Source organism: Sus scrofa, chromosome 12 (genome assembly GCF_000003025.6).
Source record: "Sus scrofa isolate TJ Tabasco breed Duroc chromosome 12, Sscrofa11.1, whole genome shotgun sequence".
In the NCBI taxonomy this organism is placed as follows: Eukaryota; Metazoa; Chordata; class Mammalia; order Artiodactyla; family Suidae; genus Sus; species Sus scrofa.
The window spans coordinates 16,006,497-16,023,444 of record NC_010454.4 but is presented as its reverse complement, the minus strand read 5'-3'; the positions used below and the strand labels follow the sequence as shown (position 1 = coordinate 16,023,444).

General features: G+C 48.9%; 1 protein-coding gene and 1 long non-coding RNA gene across 7 annotated transcripts in view; one reads left to right on the top strand and one right to left on the bottom strand.

The window, feature by feature from the left end:
- Positions 1–16,948, bottom strand: part of MARCH10 (membrane associated ring-CH-type finger 10) — an 82,531-nt gene that overhangs the window by 29,001 nt on the left and 36,582 nt on the right. Inside the window, exon 5 of the mRNA XM_005653890.3 lies at positions 5,184–5,336. Coding sequence (XP_005653947.1) covers positions 5,184–5,336 — 153 coding nt within the window. The remainder of the gene's footprint in view (positions 1–5,183; positions 5,337–16,948) is intronic.
- LOC110256164 overlaps positions 1–16,948 on the top strand; it is a 65,709-nt gene that overhangs the window by 28,865 nt on the left and 19,896 nt on the right. For 4 of the 6 annotated variants that reach the window (XR_002337434.1, XR_002337439.1, XR_002337438.1 and 1 more), the window contains exons 3-4: positions 7,202–9,411; positions 13,522–13,607. This is a non-coding gene — a long non-coding RNA (uncharacterized LOC110256164). Of the gene's footprint in view, positions 1–7,201; positions 9,412–9,838; positions 10,752–13,521; positions 13,608–16,948 lie in introns of all 6 variants that reach the window. The other 2 variants (XR_002337435.1, XR_002337436.1) reach the window with 2 other exon arrangements.

The following is a 16,948-nucleotide window of genomic DNA, read 5'->3' as shown; positions in this document are numbered from 1 at the left end:
TCATTCATTGTGTGTGTGTGTGTGTGTGCGTGCAAGTGCACACTGTAGAGGGTTTTTACCCCCCTCGGTGTGGCTAGGACCCTGAGCCTGATCCCACTTGCCTGTGTTCCCTCCTGCCGTCGGCCACCCCCCTCTGCTCTCCCGCAGGATCTGCTGAGGCGCTGCTGTCCTCACCGTTGGGTTTCTAAAGCAGGTCCCCGTGTAGGGTGGACAGGACCCCACAGGTTCGGGAAGGCCTTGCCGCAACAGTGCGGGCAGGTGAAATGCTCATCTTCCTGGGGGCTGAGTCGACACGGACTCACTTTAATCGAGGTGCCTCCCAGGGAGCAGTGGCTTGAGCCTCTTGTATTGAGCCTCTTTTTATTATTAACTGTATGGGACACTCAGGGACACAGGGAGAATCTTTACTCATCAGCTCCTCTAGAAACCAGTTAAGCTTTCCTATCAGGCACCTTGTGGGTTTTATACACCCCAGCAAGAGAAGTAGCTGCAATTCCAGGATGTTCTGGGCATTTGCCTGTGGCCGTGCAGGCATGGACAGGGCTGATTGCATTTTTCAGGAACAACTATTACCATGTGACGATTTGAATTCTCCTGACAATTTTTTGCGGGGGAGGGGGGAGGAAAAGTAATATAGACAATTCGGAAGTACAGGCTTCGGTTGATTTTCAGTTGATTACTTTTGCTTTTTTTTTTTTTTTTTTTTTTTTTTTGCTTTTTAGGGCCACGCCAGTGGCGTACGGAGGTTCCCAGGCTAGGGGCTGAATCAGAGCCGTAGCTGCCAGCCTGCACCACAGCCACAGCAACGCAGGATCCAAGCCACGTCTGTGACCTACACCATAGCTCACGAAAACGCCAGATCCTTCACCCACAGAACAAAGCCAGGGATTGAACCTGCGTCCTCATGGATGCTAGTTGGATTGTTAACTGCTGAGCCACGACGGGAACTCCTACTTTTCATCTTGAATTTGATGAAAGGCCTCAGGGATTAGCTAACAACTGCAGGAACCTGAATCTTCTGGTCGTGCCCCGAACACACAGAGCTGCCCCCCTGCCTTGAGTGCTGAGAAGTTCAGATTTTGGGAGACAGCTAACAGGCCAAAGAATCAGCTATAGTGGCTTCTGAAAATCAGAAACTAGAAACAACAGGAACCATGGTTTATTTCACAGAAGCCACTAAGCTGTCACCTGGTGACATGGCCTCTGGGGCAGGAGAAGTCACAGGCTAAGGGCTGCCCTGCAGCTCCTGTGGGTTCCTGAAACACCCCGGGGACTGCGTCTCCATCCTTCCTTGTCACAACAGCCTTCCTCTTCCAAATTCAGTCCCTGGTGTGTGTGTGTGTGTATCTCCTAGAGGTGGCAGACTGTGCCATTCTATATTTGTGCTATTTTAACCCTTTTTCTTATGTCTATATAATAGGGAGCAGGTTTCACAGCCCTAGGCCTGTGAATAAAGCCCCAGTTTGGGGTGCCCAGGGTGTGCTATTCACAGACCAGGCCCTGCAAGGGCTCCAGCTGTGAGTGGAGTGCCTGCATTTCCAAGAGTCCAGCCAGGTGCAACTGAGTTCTAGGTGCCACGAGGTCAAACCAGAAAAAGCATCCCTCGGCCCTGAGACCCTGTCTTTGATCTAGACTTCCTCGTGGGCTTGGCCAGCGCTACCCTGGTTTCTGATAGCCATAGACTTTCTGTTTTTCTCTGTATAAAAGGAGTCGGTGTTCATTGTAGAAACTGGAAGATACAGAAGAGGATGAAGAAGAAGTAAAAATCACCCAACAGCCAGAACTCTGATGACCACTGCTACTGTTCTGGAATTCAGGGGTGGGGTGCAAACTCAAGGCCCCTGGGCCATTTTCATCTTGCAATTTCATGTTGCCTCAGCATTTGGACACTGAGTTAAACTGCCTTTAGGTGGAGTATATCTCGCTGACCACAGGCCCCACAGCCGTGTTACATATTTCTCCTGCTGTACCTGCCAGTTCCCTGAAGACGTTTGAATTTACAACCCAGGGCACTCTTCTCTAGAAATATTGTTTTAAAAAACAAAATTGGGATATTTGGGCATAGACCACTTTATGTCCTGCTTTCTCCCCCCCGCCCCTTTTTTTAATAGCTTCACCTGTGGCCTGTGGCAGTTCCTGGGCCAGGGATTGTATCTGAGCCACAGCTGTAACCTACGCTAAAGCTGTGGCAATGCCAGATCTTTTAAACCACTGCACCGGGCTGGGGACTGAACCCACACCTCCACAGCGACCTGACCGCTATAGTTGGATTCTGAGTCCACTGCCCCACAGCAGGAACTCCTAAACATTTTATTGTGAGTGTTATCTCCTGCCATTAATTATTCTTTAAGAACATGATAATAATTATATATAAGGGTACATTATATAAATGTATCATAGTTTGTTTAGCCTTTCCTCTATTGTTGGGTATGTAGATTGCTTTGAGGTTTTGCTGCCACAGATTACATGGTGATAAATGTCCTTGCTCATGTCTCTTTGACTACACATTGTATTTGTTTGGAATAGATTTATAGGAGTGGACCTGCAAGGTCAAAAGATACGAGCTTTTTCAAGACGCTGTTACATGTTGCCAAATTCCAGTTTGTACCAAGTTACCCTGCAGGTAGGATATGAAAGCTGTGTCCTCACAGCTGTGTCACCAGGAATGCATGCCAAGGGCTTGGCATAGCATCTGACATATCGGTGTCCAGAAATGCTATTAGTTTCACTACCACTATTGAGCATTATTTTAAAAGTCTTAGCCAATATGGTGGGCCGAATTCATCTCATGTAAATGTACATTTATTACTGAGTGAGCTTGAACCTTCACCCCCCAAAAAAACTTTACTAACTGCCTTTATTTCTTCTTCTGTGAAATTGTCTGCTATGCCTCTGTCCAAGTTTTTCTATGAGGTCTTTCATGTTTTTCGTATGGATTTGTAAGAGCTTTCTATACATTACCTCCCAAACATCTGGCTCCTGGTCCAATTTATGCAAACCACTTTGTTTTTATTTTTTTGCTTTTTAGAGCCACACCAGTGGCGTATGGAAGTTCCCAGGCTAGGGGTTGAGTCGGAGCTATAGCTGCCAGCCTACACCACAGCCACAGCAATGTGGGATCTGAGCCCTGTCTGTGACCTACACTATAGCTCATGGCAACACTGGCTCCTTAACCCACTCAGTGAGGCCAGGGATTGAACCCGCATCCTCATGGACACTAGTCGGATTTGTTTCCACTGTGCCACAAAAGGAATTCCTAATGCAAACCACTTTAGAACATGAGAAAAAGAACTAAAGAGAGGGAATAACTGGGGGAAGATAAGGAGCCCTGGGGAAAACAGAAGATTGGGACACATTTTCTGTAAATCTTAAGATAACGGAAGGTGTCTTCTGGGTGCAGGTGGAGGCTTATATGAGCCTCATGGGTCCATGAATGTTTGATGTGTGGGGAACCTCACCTGTCAAATCATGTTCTAGAAGATGACTGGGGACAGGTGGGGAGATGGCAGAAGAGAAGCTAACAGTGGTCGGGTGCCCACTGTACTCAAGTGCTGGGCAGAATGTTATTGCCTTTAGTTATCATCAAATGCGATGAGGTAGATTTCATTACCCTTATTGTAAGACCAGGGAACTGTAACCCCGACTGGCTACTGCCCACCTCCACCGCTGGGAGGAGGAAGAGCTGGAGTCAGAAGTAAGTCTGCCCTTGCCGACGGGAGACATTAGATCCCTGGGGGCCCGTGGACATCTAGTTGCTGCAGGTTCACACATGCTCTGACTGCCCCTAACTTCAAGCCGTCCAAATACATGCTCTGTATTTACAGGTGTCCACTGCAGGATACATCCCATTTTAAAATAAAGGCTGCCGTGCTCCCTGGGTGGTAAGGAAGTTGATGCTCAGTGGCTTCCCCAAGGGGAAGAACAGGTCCTTGGCAAGGTTCTCTGTAGAGGGTCACTTTCCTCGAACGCCTAAGGGGACTCCTTAGGACCTGTTCCTCCTTCCCTCTGCCACCGCAGGAGAGGACAATGTCCTCAGCAGGCAGCATGGCGTGGGCCTTAGGAGGAATGCTCAGGACTGGAGGAGGAAGTACCCGCCATACCAGCCACCAAACCAGTGTCTTGAAATAAAGCATCTATTCATTTTGATGTTCTTTTTCTTTTCTTTTCTTTCGTTTTCCTTCCTTCCTTCTCTCCCTCCTTCCGTTCTTTCTTTCCTTCCTTTCTTCTTCCTTCCTTTCTTTCTTTCTTTCTTTCTTTTTCTTTCTTTCTTTCTTTTTCTTTCTTTCTTTCTTTCCCTCCCTCCCTCTCTCCCTCCTTCCTTCCTTTGTCTTTTTAGGGCCGTACCTGTGGCATATGGAGGTTCCCAGGCTAGGAATCCAATCAGAGCTGTAGGTAGCTGCCAGCCTACACCACAGCCACAGCAACACACGATCTGAGCAATGTCTGTGACCTACACCACAGCTCATGGCAACGCTGGATCCTTAACCCACTGAGCGAGGCCAGGGATCCAACCTGTGTCCTCATGGATACTAGTCAGATTTGTTTCCACTGAGCCATGACAGGAACGCATTTCTTACATGTTAAGATCTTGATGCCTTGGATCAGAGGGGAGAAGATCTCTGCGGGAGGTGAGTAGTCTGCCGTCCGCAGAGCAGGTGGGAGATGGGTGGGAATTGTGGCCAAGTGAGGCATCCCCAGAGCTGGAGACAGCTTCTCCACCCCCTGCCCTGACCCCAACCCCATCACCTTCCCCCACCACCTAAATACCCTCTTCTGAAGCCTAACCCGGGCATCCCCTCAAGGCCACGCATAGTCACCCTTACACAGTAATGGAGAGAAACATTAAAAACTCCCCCGCCCTGCTTTTCCCACCAGCCTCCCTTGGAAACTAGATCCAGTAGTTTGCTTTTAAAAATCTTTTAGGTATTTTCTTGTAAGCTCCCTTTTTTGACTGCGCCCAAAGCATGCGGAAGTTCCTGGGCCAGGGATCAGACCCGAGCCATCGCAGTGACCCAGGATGCTGCAGTGACAATGCTGGATCCTTAACCCCCTCAGCCACCAGGGAACTCCAAGGTCCACTCTTCACATAAAACCTCCAGTGTTTAAAAACCACAGGGAGATCACCGGCTAACAGCACAAGTCCATCTCGCTGAGGAAGGAGATGTGCAAGCCACGGTCCTTACCTGCTCCCCTGAGGGCCGGCGCCTTCCCAGGCAGCTGCAGCTTCTGTCTGCTTCTGTCCCCACACACTCGTGGGCTCTGCATGTCTGGGCTGACTGTCAGTCTCCCCAGGTTTGGCCTCCTCGTCCTCGATAAAATCTGTGGTGCCGGGACTGCTGAAAGAGGCAAAATCTTTTCAATAATTGGTTTTTGACGGGAAAGCATCTTTGGTATAAAGAATGCTCAAAGGGCGAAGGCAGTTAAGGGAATAGACCCTGGGGGTCAGGGAAGAGCCGGGTTGGAAAGCTGGTTCCATGACCTTATAGACATGAGAGTTTGGACAAATCATTTCTAGAAGCCTCAGTTCCCCCACCTGTTACATGGAAATGATACCTATTTCACGAGATTGTTTTCATGAATGAGCACCTGTAACACCTGCAGCGTGGGGTCCATAGGGGGTGTTTCCTTTCGCTAAGAAGTTTCTAGCTTCCAGTTCATAGATGGGATGGCCTGTTGGTACGACTGTCAAGAGTCTTCTCCCTCTGGGACACACAGGACCTGTTTCCCACACCCTCGTCCAAGTTGGAATCACAGCCTGTTTTTCATCTGCTTTATTCAGATCTGTAGGTGGTTTATTAGCAGCTAACGTGGCCAAGGTTCCAAGCACCTGTGGACCATATACTTTTTTTTTTTTTTTTGCCTACATCCTACCCACTGCTGGGCTGGCTTGATACACTCACAGGAAGACGGTAACTGGAACACAGAGGCGGATTGAGGTCCCAATTTGTTTTTTAAAAATTCACATTGTGGATTAGGTTGCTAACTGGTATGAGTCATCTCAAGTTTCTTCTTCCTTGGGGAAAGGATTTTGTTATTTTTCCATGCATCCTGACAATTTCTTGAGTTCACACAGTTAAATTGATTCTCTAGACTAAAAGTTTCCAAGAGAATTTGCCTGGCCCATCCCCCTTTTGGACAGTTCAGAAATTTCACAGATAGCCGTGGCCAGCAGGCAATGGGGATAAAGCCGGGAAGGGACCGGCTGGATTTCTGTTCTGTGGTGGTAAGTTTTTGTTGCATGAATAGTTTTCATCCAGATTCAGGAAAGGGATGAAAGTTTTCCTCGGCAGCCTGTGAAGCCTGGTTTGGTACGCTGATCGGGTACCGCCTGCTTTCCCGGACGGGCCCTCTTAGGAGAGGCAGTGGGTGCTGTGCTCTAGGTCAAAGGATAGTGTCTTCCGCAGGGAACTTACTAGAAGTGGGAGCTGCCAGTGGTGTGGGTTCCGGTGTAGGGCTCATTGGTGACGAGCTCAGCCCAGAGGTCAGAGGGATAGTGGGCATGGCCAGAAAGGAGAGATTTCTCCAGAAAATGAGAATATATTGTTTGGAGGGTATAGGGTGGTGATTAGACAGGATTTCACTAAGAGGTGGGAGAGAGGAGGAGGGTGAGACCGAGGGATCAAGGGCTTTGCAAGAAGGCACCTGGCCCAGAGCAAAGAGAGGAGGCCCTTTCTCAGCCCAGAAGCTGTGTCCCTCCAGTCCTGAGGTTTCTCCCATCACCGGAGGCCACATCCCTCTCCAGCCCCTGCCTTGCGCCTGACTGATGGTCGAGGAAGCAGCAGGGTTGTTATTTACTGAGGAGGAAACAGAGGGAGGACAAGGGAAGGCGCAAGCTTGGAGCACCGGCCAAGTCCAGTGCGTATTCAGGACCTGCCCCAAAGGTCCTTGTCACGAGGCGTTTGGGTTCCCAGGCTATTCAGAAATGTCCTTCAGAGCCCAGACTGTGGAACTTCACCTGCCCACAGCGCACCCTTCCCCCCACCCCCCACCCAGGGGAGTGATGCTCCCTCCCAGAGGGCCAGTCTTCCCAAGCCTGCACTGGCCTGGGTCAGCCAGCAGGTCCCTTAAGGTCTGCTTCCAGTTTTCTGTCCACTGAGTTTGCTTGGACTCTGCTTTGGCTTGAACTTGCTGGGTTCTTATGGTCTTTGGCCCTTAAATATTCCAAAACTGCCTAAGGTGTGTGTCTTTTCCCTCCAACTAGACTGTGAGCTCCTTAAGGATGAGCACCCCCATGTCTTAGCCAGCCTGCGTGTTGCCCCAAATTCTCCTGCAGGACAACTAATAATCGCCTCATGTGATTGGCAGGGCTTGAGAAGATGCCTTCAGCTGAAACTACGGGGAATGCTAGAAGCGGAACATTTTTTTTTTTTACTTGTGCTGAACACCCAAGATGACTTAAGATAACAGGTTATTTTGCTTTCTTGTTCAAAAAAGTGCTTTCTTCCAAGCAGCACATTTCTTAAATGATTTCCAAAATGATTTCCATAACCATGCCTCCTCTAACTGAGTTCTCAGCAAACTGAAGTAATAAAGCTGAAAAACCAGAGACTGTTTTACTGGGTCTGGCAGTGAGGAAAACACTGCCGGTAGCACAGACGGAGTCCTCTGATTCTGGGTATTTTGAACGTCAGTATCTGCAACTGTAAAATGGTAGCGAACACAGTAACTGCAACCATCTTTGGAGTTATTGTGAACTTTCGCGATGATGCATGTAAATGGCCTCAGTGGTGCTTATTAGCTGCTAAAAATGGTAGCTGTTGCTTCACCATAAATAGTGCTAATACTACTGCTAATAATAATTGGATATCTGAAGCCACTTCCCTGAGAGAACTGAATTTGACCAGAAATGTGTTGTGCAGGCTTTATAGGTTGAAAATAACATACTTGTCAGCCTTCATTCCTGTGTAATTCTTGCCAATTCTCTTCCTTAATCCTCTTATAAAATCCAAAAGGTAAATAGCAACTCTTTTTCTTGTAATTTGTTCAACAAATGCCTTTGCTGTGTAATGATCTGAGGGCTCCCAAAGATGAGCAAGATGTTTTGGCCCAAGAGGGTCCTCACCAAGACATGTTAAACTTAGCAATTTGCAAGAAGACCAAGTTACATTTACCCTGAAAGGTGCAAGATAACTTCCTCACCAGGTGGTAGGACAGGCCCTTTGCCTCGCAGAGAATGGAGGGAGTTGTGTTCAGGAGTTTCACTGCCAGGCAACGCAACATCCTAAAGTTAGTGGGTGAATTTTGGGAAGACAATGGCTAGCTTTGGAGGACGGAAAACCCGTACCTTCTAGCATCTGGGCCAAGGGATGCCTCCAGGAGCAAGGAGAGCAAACAGCTGTTTACAGAAAAGGTGTCCACCTCTGTTCTCTTGACAGTGCTGAGACACTGACTGTTGACTGACGAATTCTTAATTTGACCAGGAGGGGGAAAAAAGGTAGCAATCTTATATTTACACAAGACCCTGACAACTGAGAACCGAGTCCATTTGACGGTCCGCATTAATTCCATGCACCCGATAACTGTTCACTTCCTCACAGCACCTGCCATACACAGACATGGTTCTGGGTAAAGTCGAAAAGAAAGGTGAAATACAGTTCTGACCTTTACCCCTCCCCCACCCGATCTTGACTTTGATGCCAAGGAGGTGCCAAGATTCTGCCTAAGAGATGCCTTTTTTAAAAAAATGTATTACTTTCTTTAGATCACTGGAAGAATTACAGCTTAATCACAAGAGCTGGCGTGGCCTTGGTGTAATAGGCAGCTTTCTGTACAATCGCAAATAATAGGCCTGTCTGAGTGTGCTGGAAATGTGTGTTGCCTGGCATCCCAAGAGGGGATCTTAATTAAAGCCTAATTATGTACCATAAATACTTTTATTGGGGGACCCAGGAGGTAGGGGTTTTTGATTTGGGGAGATGTAGTGCCTAATAGGTAGTCAGGGAACGAAGTGTAAACAGCCACGGAGCCCTTTAATTTGTCCCTCCTCCGTGTGGTTCTGAATGGGCTTTCAGATCCAGCCTGTGCTTCCCCAAAGGCCCGCCCCGGGGCCACCCCGTCAGGGCCACCTCTGTGCACAGTCACCGAGCCAGGGCTATGATCAGACACGGAAGAGCCGGCTCGGTTCTGGTGGTGCCGGAACAGGAGGGAAGAAATCAAATGAGTCTCGAGAGATGGTGGGATTTTATTGGTTGCTCACTCCTGAAGTGCTAGCAGGCTCAGTGAAGTGGCAGCAGCTGTCCCGTCTTCCTGCTCCCTGCGCCACACCTCCTGCTGCTGTTCACAGCGCTGCCCTCTGCCCGGGCCCCCCTTCCGCCCACCTGCCTTCTTCTGGAAGCTCGAAGTCCCCCCCACCCCGCCCCCTGTGGCCTCCACTGTGCTGTGTGCCCTGCCAAGGGCGACTTACCACACGAGGTAAATTTTACTGGGCCTCCTGGGGCCGGGCAGGCACAGCACAGGGGTCTCGGCCGGGGTGGGGCAGGAGATGGGGAAGTAGCACAGGGCTGCTGGGGACTCGGGCATGGGGCCCGGTGGGGAGGCGGTGGGGCTCAGGAAGGAGGGAAAGGAAACTGGAGGGAGATGGGGGACAGAGTCCTGGGCCGCTGGGGGTGTGGGTGGCACAAGCGGCAGGAGGAGGCAGCAGCAATTGGTATTGGGCTGCAGGACAGGGGAGAACGCAAAGACGGAGCAGTAAGGGGAATATTCAACACAGAACAGGGGGTGCTCGCTGCTGGCACCTGCACAAAAGAAAAAGAGCAGTCAGGAGGCAGCACTCACGGTGGGAAAGGACATTAAGAATTGAAACGCAAAAATCGTTCTTGGGGGCGGGTGATGTCTGCAGGTGTCCTAGGGGCAGCCGTCCTGGTTCCTGCCCGGGAGGCATCTGACTTGGGTCTCAAAGTCACGGAAGACCCGGAATTCGCCCGGCGCAAATGGCACCACTATCACACCCCTTTCCAGCCTATCGTCTCCGGCGTTCCTGACAGATGCAGGAAAGTTCTTCCCCACTAAGTTCCCATGTGGAAGCTCGTGGTCCCTTCTCCTCTCCCACAGCCAGTCTAATTAGCTGTTCTGGCAGCAACATATGGTGGCTGCAGGGTCTCACTCACATAGGGCTCTCTCCCCCGATCTTCCAGCTGCCCCAGGTTGGGAGGTTGTGGTCATGCCCTAATCTGGCCTTTCTGCTGCAAGGGGGAAGCTCGACGAACGAGAAGGAAGCAGGGAGATCCTGGTGGGCTCACGGGAAGGGAGAGCGAGCGAGGGGGGAGAAGCAGGTGGATGGGGGCGGGGGTGTGTGTCCACGTGGAGTTAATGATTTGTTCCTAACCTCGCGCTCAATCTGCCGACCCGGCTGGAGGCAGAATACGGCCCCCCTCATGCATGACAGATTTCTCAGCTCTGCCACTCACCAACTGGGTCACCTTGGATCAATGGCTTACCTCCTCAGAACCTGTTTCCTCGCCTGCTGGAGGAGGCAGGTGCTTTCTCTAGCCCCGCCCCTCTGAGGGTGGTCCTGAGACCCGCAGCTGCTTAGAAATGCAGGCTCTCCGCCTACCCCAACCTACTGAAGTGGAACTGGCAGTTTATCAAGGTCCCCAGGTGTTTCTCAATATCTTTAAAAGTTTGAGAAGCCAGGCGATAAGACCTTTTTCCAAACCTCTGCCATGAGAATCACCTGTGGAGCCTATTTAAAGACCACTTTGCAGGTGCCTTCATTGGAGAGTCTGTTGCACCGGGCCAGGAACCGGAACCAGGTATGTGTGTTTTATTAAGGACCTCCTTGGTGAGTCTTATCATCAGAGAAGTTTGGGAAATGCCTCAATTCAACTCACATCTCCAAGGCTGAGATGTCATCGCCGCCTCCATCCCGGGGAAAACCATGACCTACAACGGAGGGCTCTTGTAGGAGCCGGCATCACTCCCCACTGCTTCCCTTGCGAACACCTCCCTTGGCCTCCTGGAGTGGCTCTCAGATCCTGTCTCTGTAGCTGTCTTCGCCCTTTACCCCTTAACTGTTTTTACTTCCCAAGGTGCCTTATCACCTCTCTTCTTACTCTCTCCGCTCCTGAAGGGGACAGATTTGTGGTTTCCGTCATCTCTTACTCACTATGGTACCTTGGCTTCCAGGGACCAGGAGTGGTCTGCTCAGCAGCAGACCTGGGTCCCCAGGTGCTTCCTCCTGGCTGTCCTGGCTGTTCCCCAAAGATGACACCCACAGAATGGGCCCCACCCAATCTTGCTTCTCGGCCTTGCCAAAGGCAACCGCCACTGGTCTGGTTTTCTGGGCCAGAACTCCAGGTTCTCTTTGATTCCACCTTTTCTTTATCCCCATCCCAACAGTCGCCAAGTTCTGCCAGGTTTTCTTCTTTAAACATCCTTCCAGCCCAGGCCCTCTTCCCCACCCCCCCATCTCTGCTTTTACTCCGGGTTAAGCCCTTCTCATTTCTCTCTGCTCTCTGGATCCACAGCAGCTACACCTTGTTTGGTCTTTCAGCCTCTCTCTGGCTGCCCTCACCCTCCTAGCCAGCCCCTTTTCCTTGGTACAGTCAGCTTTTAACCATGCCAACATCACTTCCCTGCTTAGATCAGAAAATCCGTTGTCTCTCGAGGGACAGTCAAGGCCCTTGGAGGCCTGGTCCTTGCCTACCTGTTGACCTCATAGTCTACTCTTCCTAATGTGTAGCCTGACTATAAACCAGTGCTTCTCCAACTCAAATGTGTGTACGGATCTCCCTGGGATCTTGTTAAACATGGGTTCTGAGGCAGTGAGGCTGGGCTGTGGCCTGAGGTTCTTGCGTTTCACACAAGCTCTCAGGTGATGTCTCCGCTCCTAGTCTGGGGACACATGAGGCACAAGGCCCTCGAATCTTTGTGGTTCCTCTATGTCCGTCAGTCTGTCGGTCGTCTCTCTCTTCCCCCTCTTCCTCTCTCTCTCTCTCTCCTCCATGCCTTTGCATCCGCAGAACCTCCTGGCTGGGTGCCTTTTTCTTGCATTCCTCCCCTGGCTAAATTCCTTTCCCTTGGGAGTTTCATCTACTTGCCCCTCCCGACAAATTCTTAGAACTTACCTTGCTCGGGGTGTGTTGGTGTCCTGCCCTCCCACTAGGCTGTGAGCCCCTGGAGGGCAGGTCCCCTGTGTTTTATTTCTGTATCCCCAACACCCATCACAGTGCCTGGCGGGTAAGCAGGCAGTAAGCGAATACCAAAGAGCTGAATGAATCTGTGATGGATGGTGATGACCCTGGCACCATATACCCTGAGACTGGGGGTGGTTGAATGTATTGCTAACATCCCATAGATATTGGATAAATGGATGACTTTATTGATAATCAAATATATATTTTGGCTGCGTCAGTGGCATGTGGAATTTCCTGGGTCAGGGAATCGAACCCAAGCTGCAATTGTGGCAACGCTGGGATCCTTAACCTGTTGGGCCACCGGGAACTTCCCATATAGTTAATTTGAATAATCAAGTTATAACCTCTCCCATCTCAAACTAAAATTTCTTTGGTTGAGCTGTTCTCTTAGAAAGATGCTAACCTGGGAGCAGCATATGGTGTTGGGAGTAGGCTTCATGTCTAGAGGGAGGATTGGGGATCAACCTTTACCTAAAGCCCAGTCTAAACCCAGGATTTTAGTCCTCCTGTCCACTGATGAGGCTGGTAATAACTCCATTTTACTAGGGAGGAAACTGAGTTTGGAGATGAGCCAGTTTACATTTATAGGGCTAGTATGTGGTAGACTGAGAATCTGAACCAGAACTTCAAATTCCTGGCTCTGTGACACCCTGAGCCCCTCTGTCTTAGAAGTATTGCCATAAATGGACTGAGAGTTATGATTCACTATATAAATATGGGGCATTCACTTCTTTTTTTTTTTTTGTCTTTTTAGGGCAGTACCTGTGGCACATGGAAGTTCTCAGGCTAGGGGTTGAATCAGAGCTATAGCTGCCGGCCAACAGCACAGCCACAGCAACGCCAGATCCAAGCTGCATTTGTGACCTACACCAGAGCTCATGGCAACACCGAATCCTTAACCCAGGAGTGAGGCCAGGGATCCAACCCACATCCTCATGGATACTAGTTGGTTTCATTACCACTGAGCCACAATGGGAACTCCTGAGGGCACTCACTTCTGTTGGTTGTTTTCTAATTGGGAAGATAGCTTGGAAAGTTATTGGATGTCAGTGGACTTGCCTGGAAACCCATTACGCCTGGCCTTTCAGAGAAAAATCTTTAACAGAACTTGTTTGCAAGGTCCGTTATGAAGATTTGGAATTTGCTCTCACACATCTTCCAGGCTGCTCTTCAAATAACCATTTCTCAATCCAAAAGAGACCCTGCTTGTCTTAGCTGTCTATCTTTTAAGATCTGAGGTTCTTTTTCTTAGTTCTACAGCTCTACCTTAAGCCACTGTGAGGCTGAAGGGCCTTTGCTACTCCCACAAATCGGAATCTGGTAATGACTAACACTGAACTCAATAATAAGGGAAGATAATATCAGAACATTTGGCTTTGTTTTAAAGGGCAAGATTTTGGAAGCAGGCTCACCGGACTTCATCCAGATCCGTTTTCCTGGCACATAACTGGCGGGACTCTGCCCGGGCTCCAGGTGAGAGGGAAGGGCAGGAGAGGGCACATTCGCTTCCCACGAGCCTGGCACCGGGGGCCGAGCGCTTTAGGACTCCAGGTGCCAGAACCCCACAGCACAGTGGCCTTTGGATGCCTCTGCGTGTCCTGGAAAGCAGAGGTGGCTCCTTTCCAGGTCGGGACGGGGCTGGGCAGGGTTTTGGGAACAGGCAGGAGGCCACTAGAGCTCCCTGTACTCACAGGGCCTGCTGTCTGCTCTGCTTCCCACGGATTCAGACAGGTCAACAGGACTCAGATCCTGGGGATAGACAGGGACTTGGGTAAAGGTTAATCCCTGAGCCTCTCTGTTTGTGAAAGAGGAATAGGTAACTTGGCCAGGCTTATTTCTCGCCCTGCATCCGTGTTCGCCTTGATTATGAAATAGGATTTCTGAATCACCTGCACATCAGACCCAGCTGGGTCTTGACTTGCTGCCTGAATGTTCCATGTCTTGTTGGAGGCCGAGCAAATCTCTGGCTTGGTGAATGCTCTCTGCTTATTCATCTTTTTCTGTTGGGTGTTTTGTTTGGGGGATGCCGTAAAAATGTACCTGCGTTCATGTTAGGAGTTTTAAAAGCACAATTCTGCTTTTTTGGTAAAGGGAAAAAGACTAAGGGGAAGGCAGTAACATGACGGCCAAGGAAATAAAAGTTTTCTAGTCCATTCCTACTGCACACAGCTCTCCTGTGCTGGATACTCTAAGGCTATCCCGTATTGAGAGCTGGGGGGTTGGGGCTGTTGAAATGGCTAAGCGGATGTTTTAGCATCGAGTCCTCCTAGCCCCTTCCCAGCAGGTCTGTTCTGTTCTGACTCCCAGGCTCTGCCATTCTACAGATGAGGAAACTGAGGCACAGAGAAGTTACTTGCTCAAAGGTCCACAGCAAATGAGAAATGGGGCCCAGAGGCTAAACTCGAGCATTTTGACCCTAAAGTACTTGCCCAAAACTGCCTGGAGAGAGAGAAGGAGCATCACAAGCTAGCTCACTTAGAAACAGTTCTGTGCACTATGTGAATTAATTTAAAATGCGCGAATTCCTTCTAATAGAGTGTGAAGTACAATGAAAATCTGATGCCTTCTCGGTTACAAATCTATTAGTACGGGGCACTGATGGTTCCTCTATTATAAACAGCCGTTTTAGGGATTTCCAGATGAGAGTTCACATATAAGAATTGTAATGGATTATCACTACATAGATTTGCATGTAAGTTAAGCCACATTCCCCAGCTGTATGAATTTATTCAGGAAAAGTCTGGTATATAACACAGTATGGAAGGGTAGCCTATCAGGCAGATGTTGCAAAGGGATTTCACTGCTCTAATGCTTCAGTTTTGCACAGAACTCAGGTCTGACATGGGAAGAAGTTTTGGTGACTCACTGACAACTTTGGATGGCCTCCAAAATGCTTTAGAGAAAATGCTTTTTCCTTATGAAGGTGAAAAAAAACTTTGGTAGGAATCTAATGAATTCTTTTTGCCGCCCTTTGGCATATGGAGTTCCTGGGCCGGGGATCAGATCCCACCCACAGCTGTGGCAGTGTCAGATCCTTTAACCCACTGTGCTAGGCTGGGGATTGGGCCAGGGATCATTCCAGGACTCCAGAGACACCCCTGATCCCTTTGCACTAGGGGAGACTCCAGAAACCAATGAATTTACCCAGTTAATTGGATCAATATGTCCAGCTAACTCAGGTCCCCAATCCTCTTTTTCTTCTTCTTCTTTTGCTTTCTAGGGCCACACCTGCAGCATATGGAAGTTCCCAGGGTTGAATTGGAGCTGTAGCTGTGGGCCTACACTGTAGCTCATAGCAACGCGGGATCCTTAACCCACTGAGCGAGGCCAGGGATCGAACCCGCCTCCTCATGGATACTAGTTGGGTTTGTAACTTGCTGAGCCACAATGGGAACTCCCTCTTTTTCTATACTAGCAGGGTACTTATCTGAATTTTCCTGAGTTGTCACTGTCACTGGTTTCAACTTTAACTGAATAGATGCTACTTAAATTCTTGCTGTGTCCCTGGGCTCTTATTTCGTTGGGCTGCTGAAGGAACGTTGAGGGTGAGACTACACATGTAAAATGAATGGATCTTAACACACTAAGGCCTGCTTTTAGCTAACGTGATCAACTCAATTTGCTGTAGAACTGATTCCGCTTCTGTGGGAGCAGACATCAATCAGCAGGGCGGTCAGGACGGCCAGGCCACAGCCCAGTGCCTAGGCTGCCTGGGGCTGGACACGGTCTAGAGCTATAGTAGGCTGATAAGGCTGGTGCTTTAAAATCTATGTTATCATCATCATTATTATTTGAAGCTGGTGGTTTTGAACTGCTTTTGCTACAACTGACATTTCTTACTGGGTGAATGAGTTATCTTTCTGCCACCTTGGCTCTCCTGCCTAAACCTTGGTGCTTTCCAGCCTAGTAATTCTTCAAATTTGCTCTTTCGTAGAACGTAAAGTGAGTTAATTCTCCCTTTCTGTCAGTGTTGTAAGTTCCATATGGACTCCGTTCAGTCAGAAGAACATCTGTATTAATCAGATAAAACTAAAATCATGGAATAGGCCTACTCGGTCCATTGTAACGAGTTCTCTCTACAGAGGACAAAGCGCCTCCCGAGAACAGCTACCCAGTTTTGGCAAGAAGGCTAGAAACTATATCGCGTGACTGGAGTTGCATTATTTAAACTTAAATTCAATTTTTTTCCTATTAAAACATCCTCACTTCGATAACATTACAACATGTATTTGGAAATATTTGGGGAATGATCCCATCTGCCCGATCTCACTCTTAAGTAGCTGAATTAAAAACATAATTCCTACTAAAAGTCTTCAAAATGAGAAGTTGTTGACAATGATGATACTACCCCCCCCCCAATTAAATAAGGAAAAAGAGCTGGGGCTTTGCCTGAAAGGACATCATTTCAGAAGTCAATTTGATTTTTTTTTTCTTCTTCTTCTTCATTAAAGCAATAAAATGTGGGTGGTTAATCTGAGTGAAAGCTGCCATTGTCTAAAAATGCATTAAGACTTAACTGGACGGGGTGGTTGCAAGACAGGAGCTATTTAGGATTAGAAAGTCATTGTGATTTGGCTTGAAATGAATTGCATGCTATTTACGAATTCCTTGGCAGTTAATTTGGATCATTTCCATTCCACTGCAAGCAGAAGGCAGACCTTTCTGCCTGGTTGTCCCAACTTCGACGTCATTTCCCAGGGGAATTGAGTTCGTCCCACAGATGTTGGCTTCAATGAAGATGAGCCTGAGGGACTCTAAACTTTTCAGTTGAATTTATCCCCTTTCTGGATACAATTAAATTGTTCCTGCCTCAA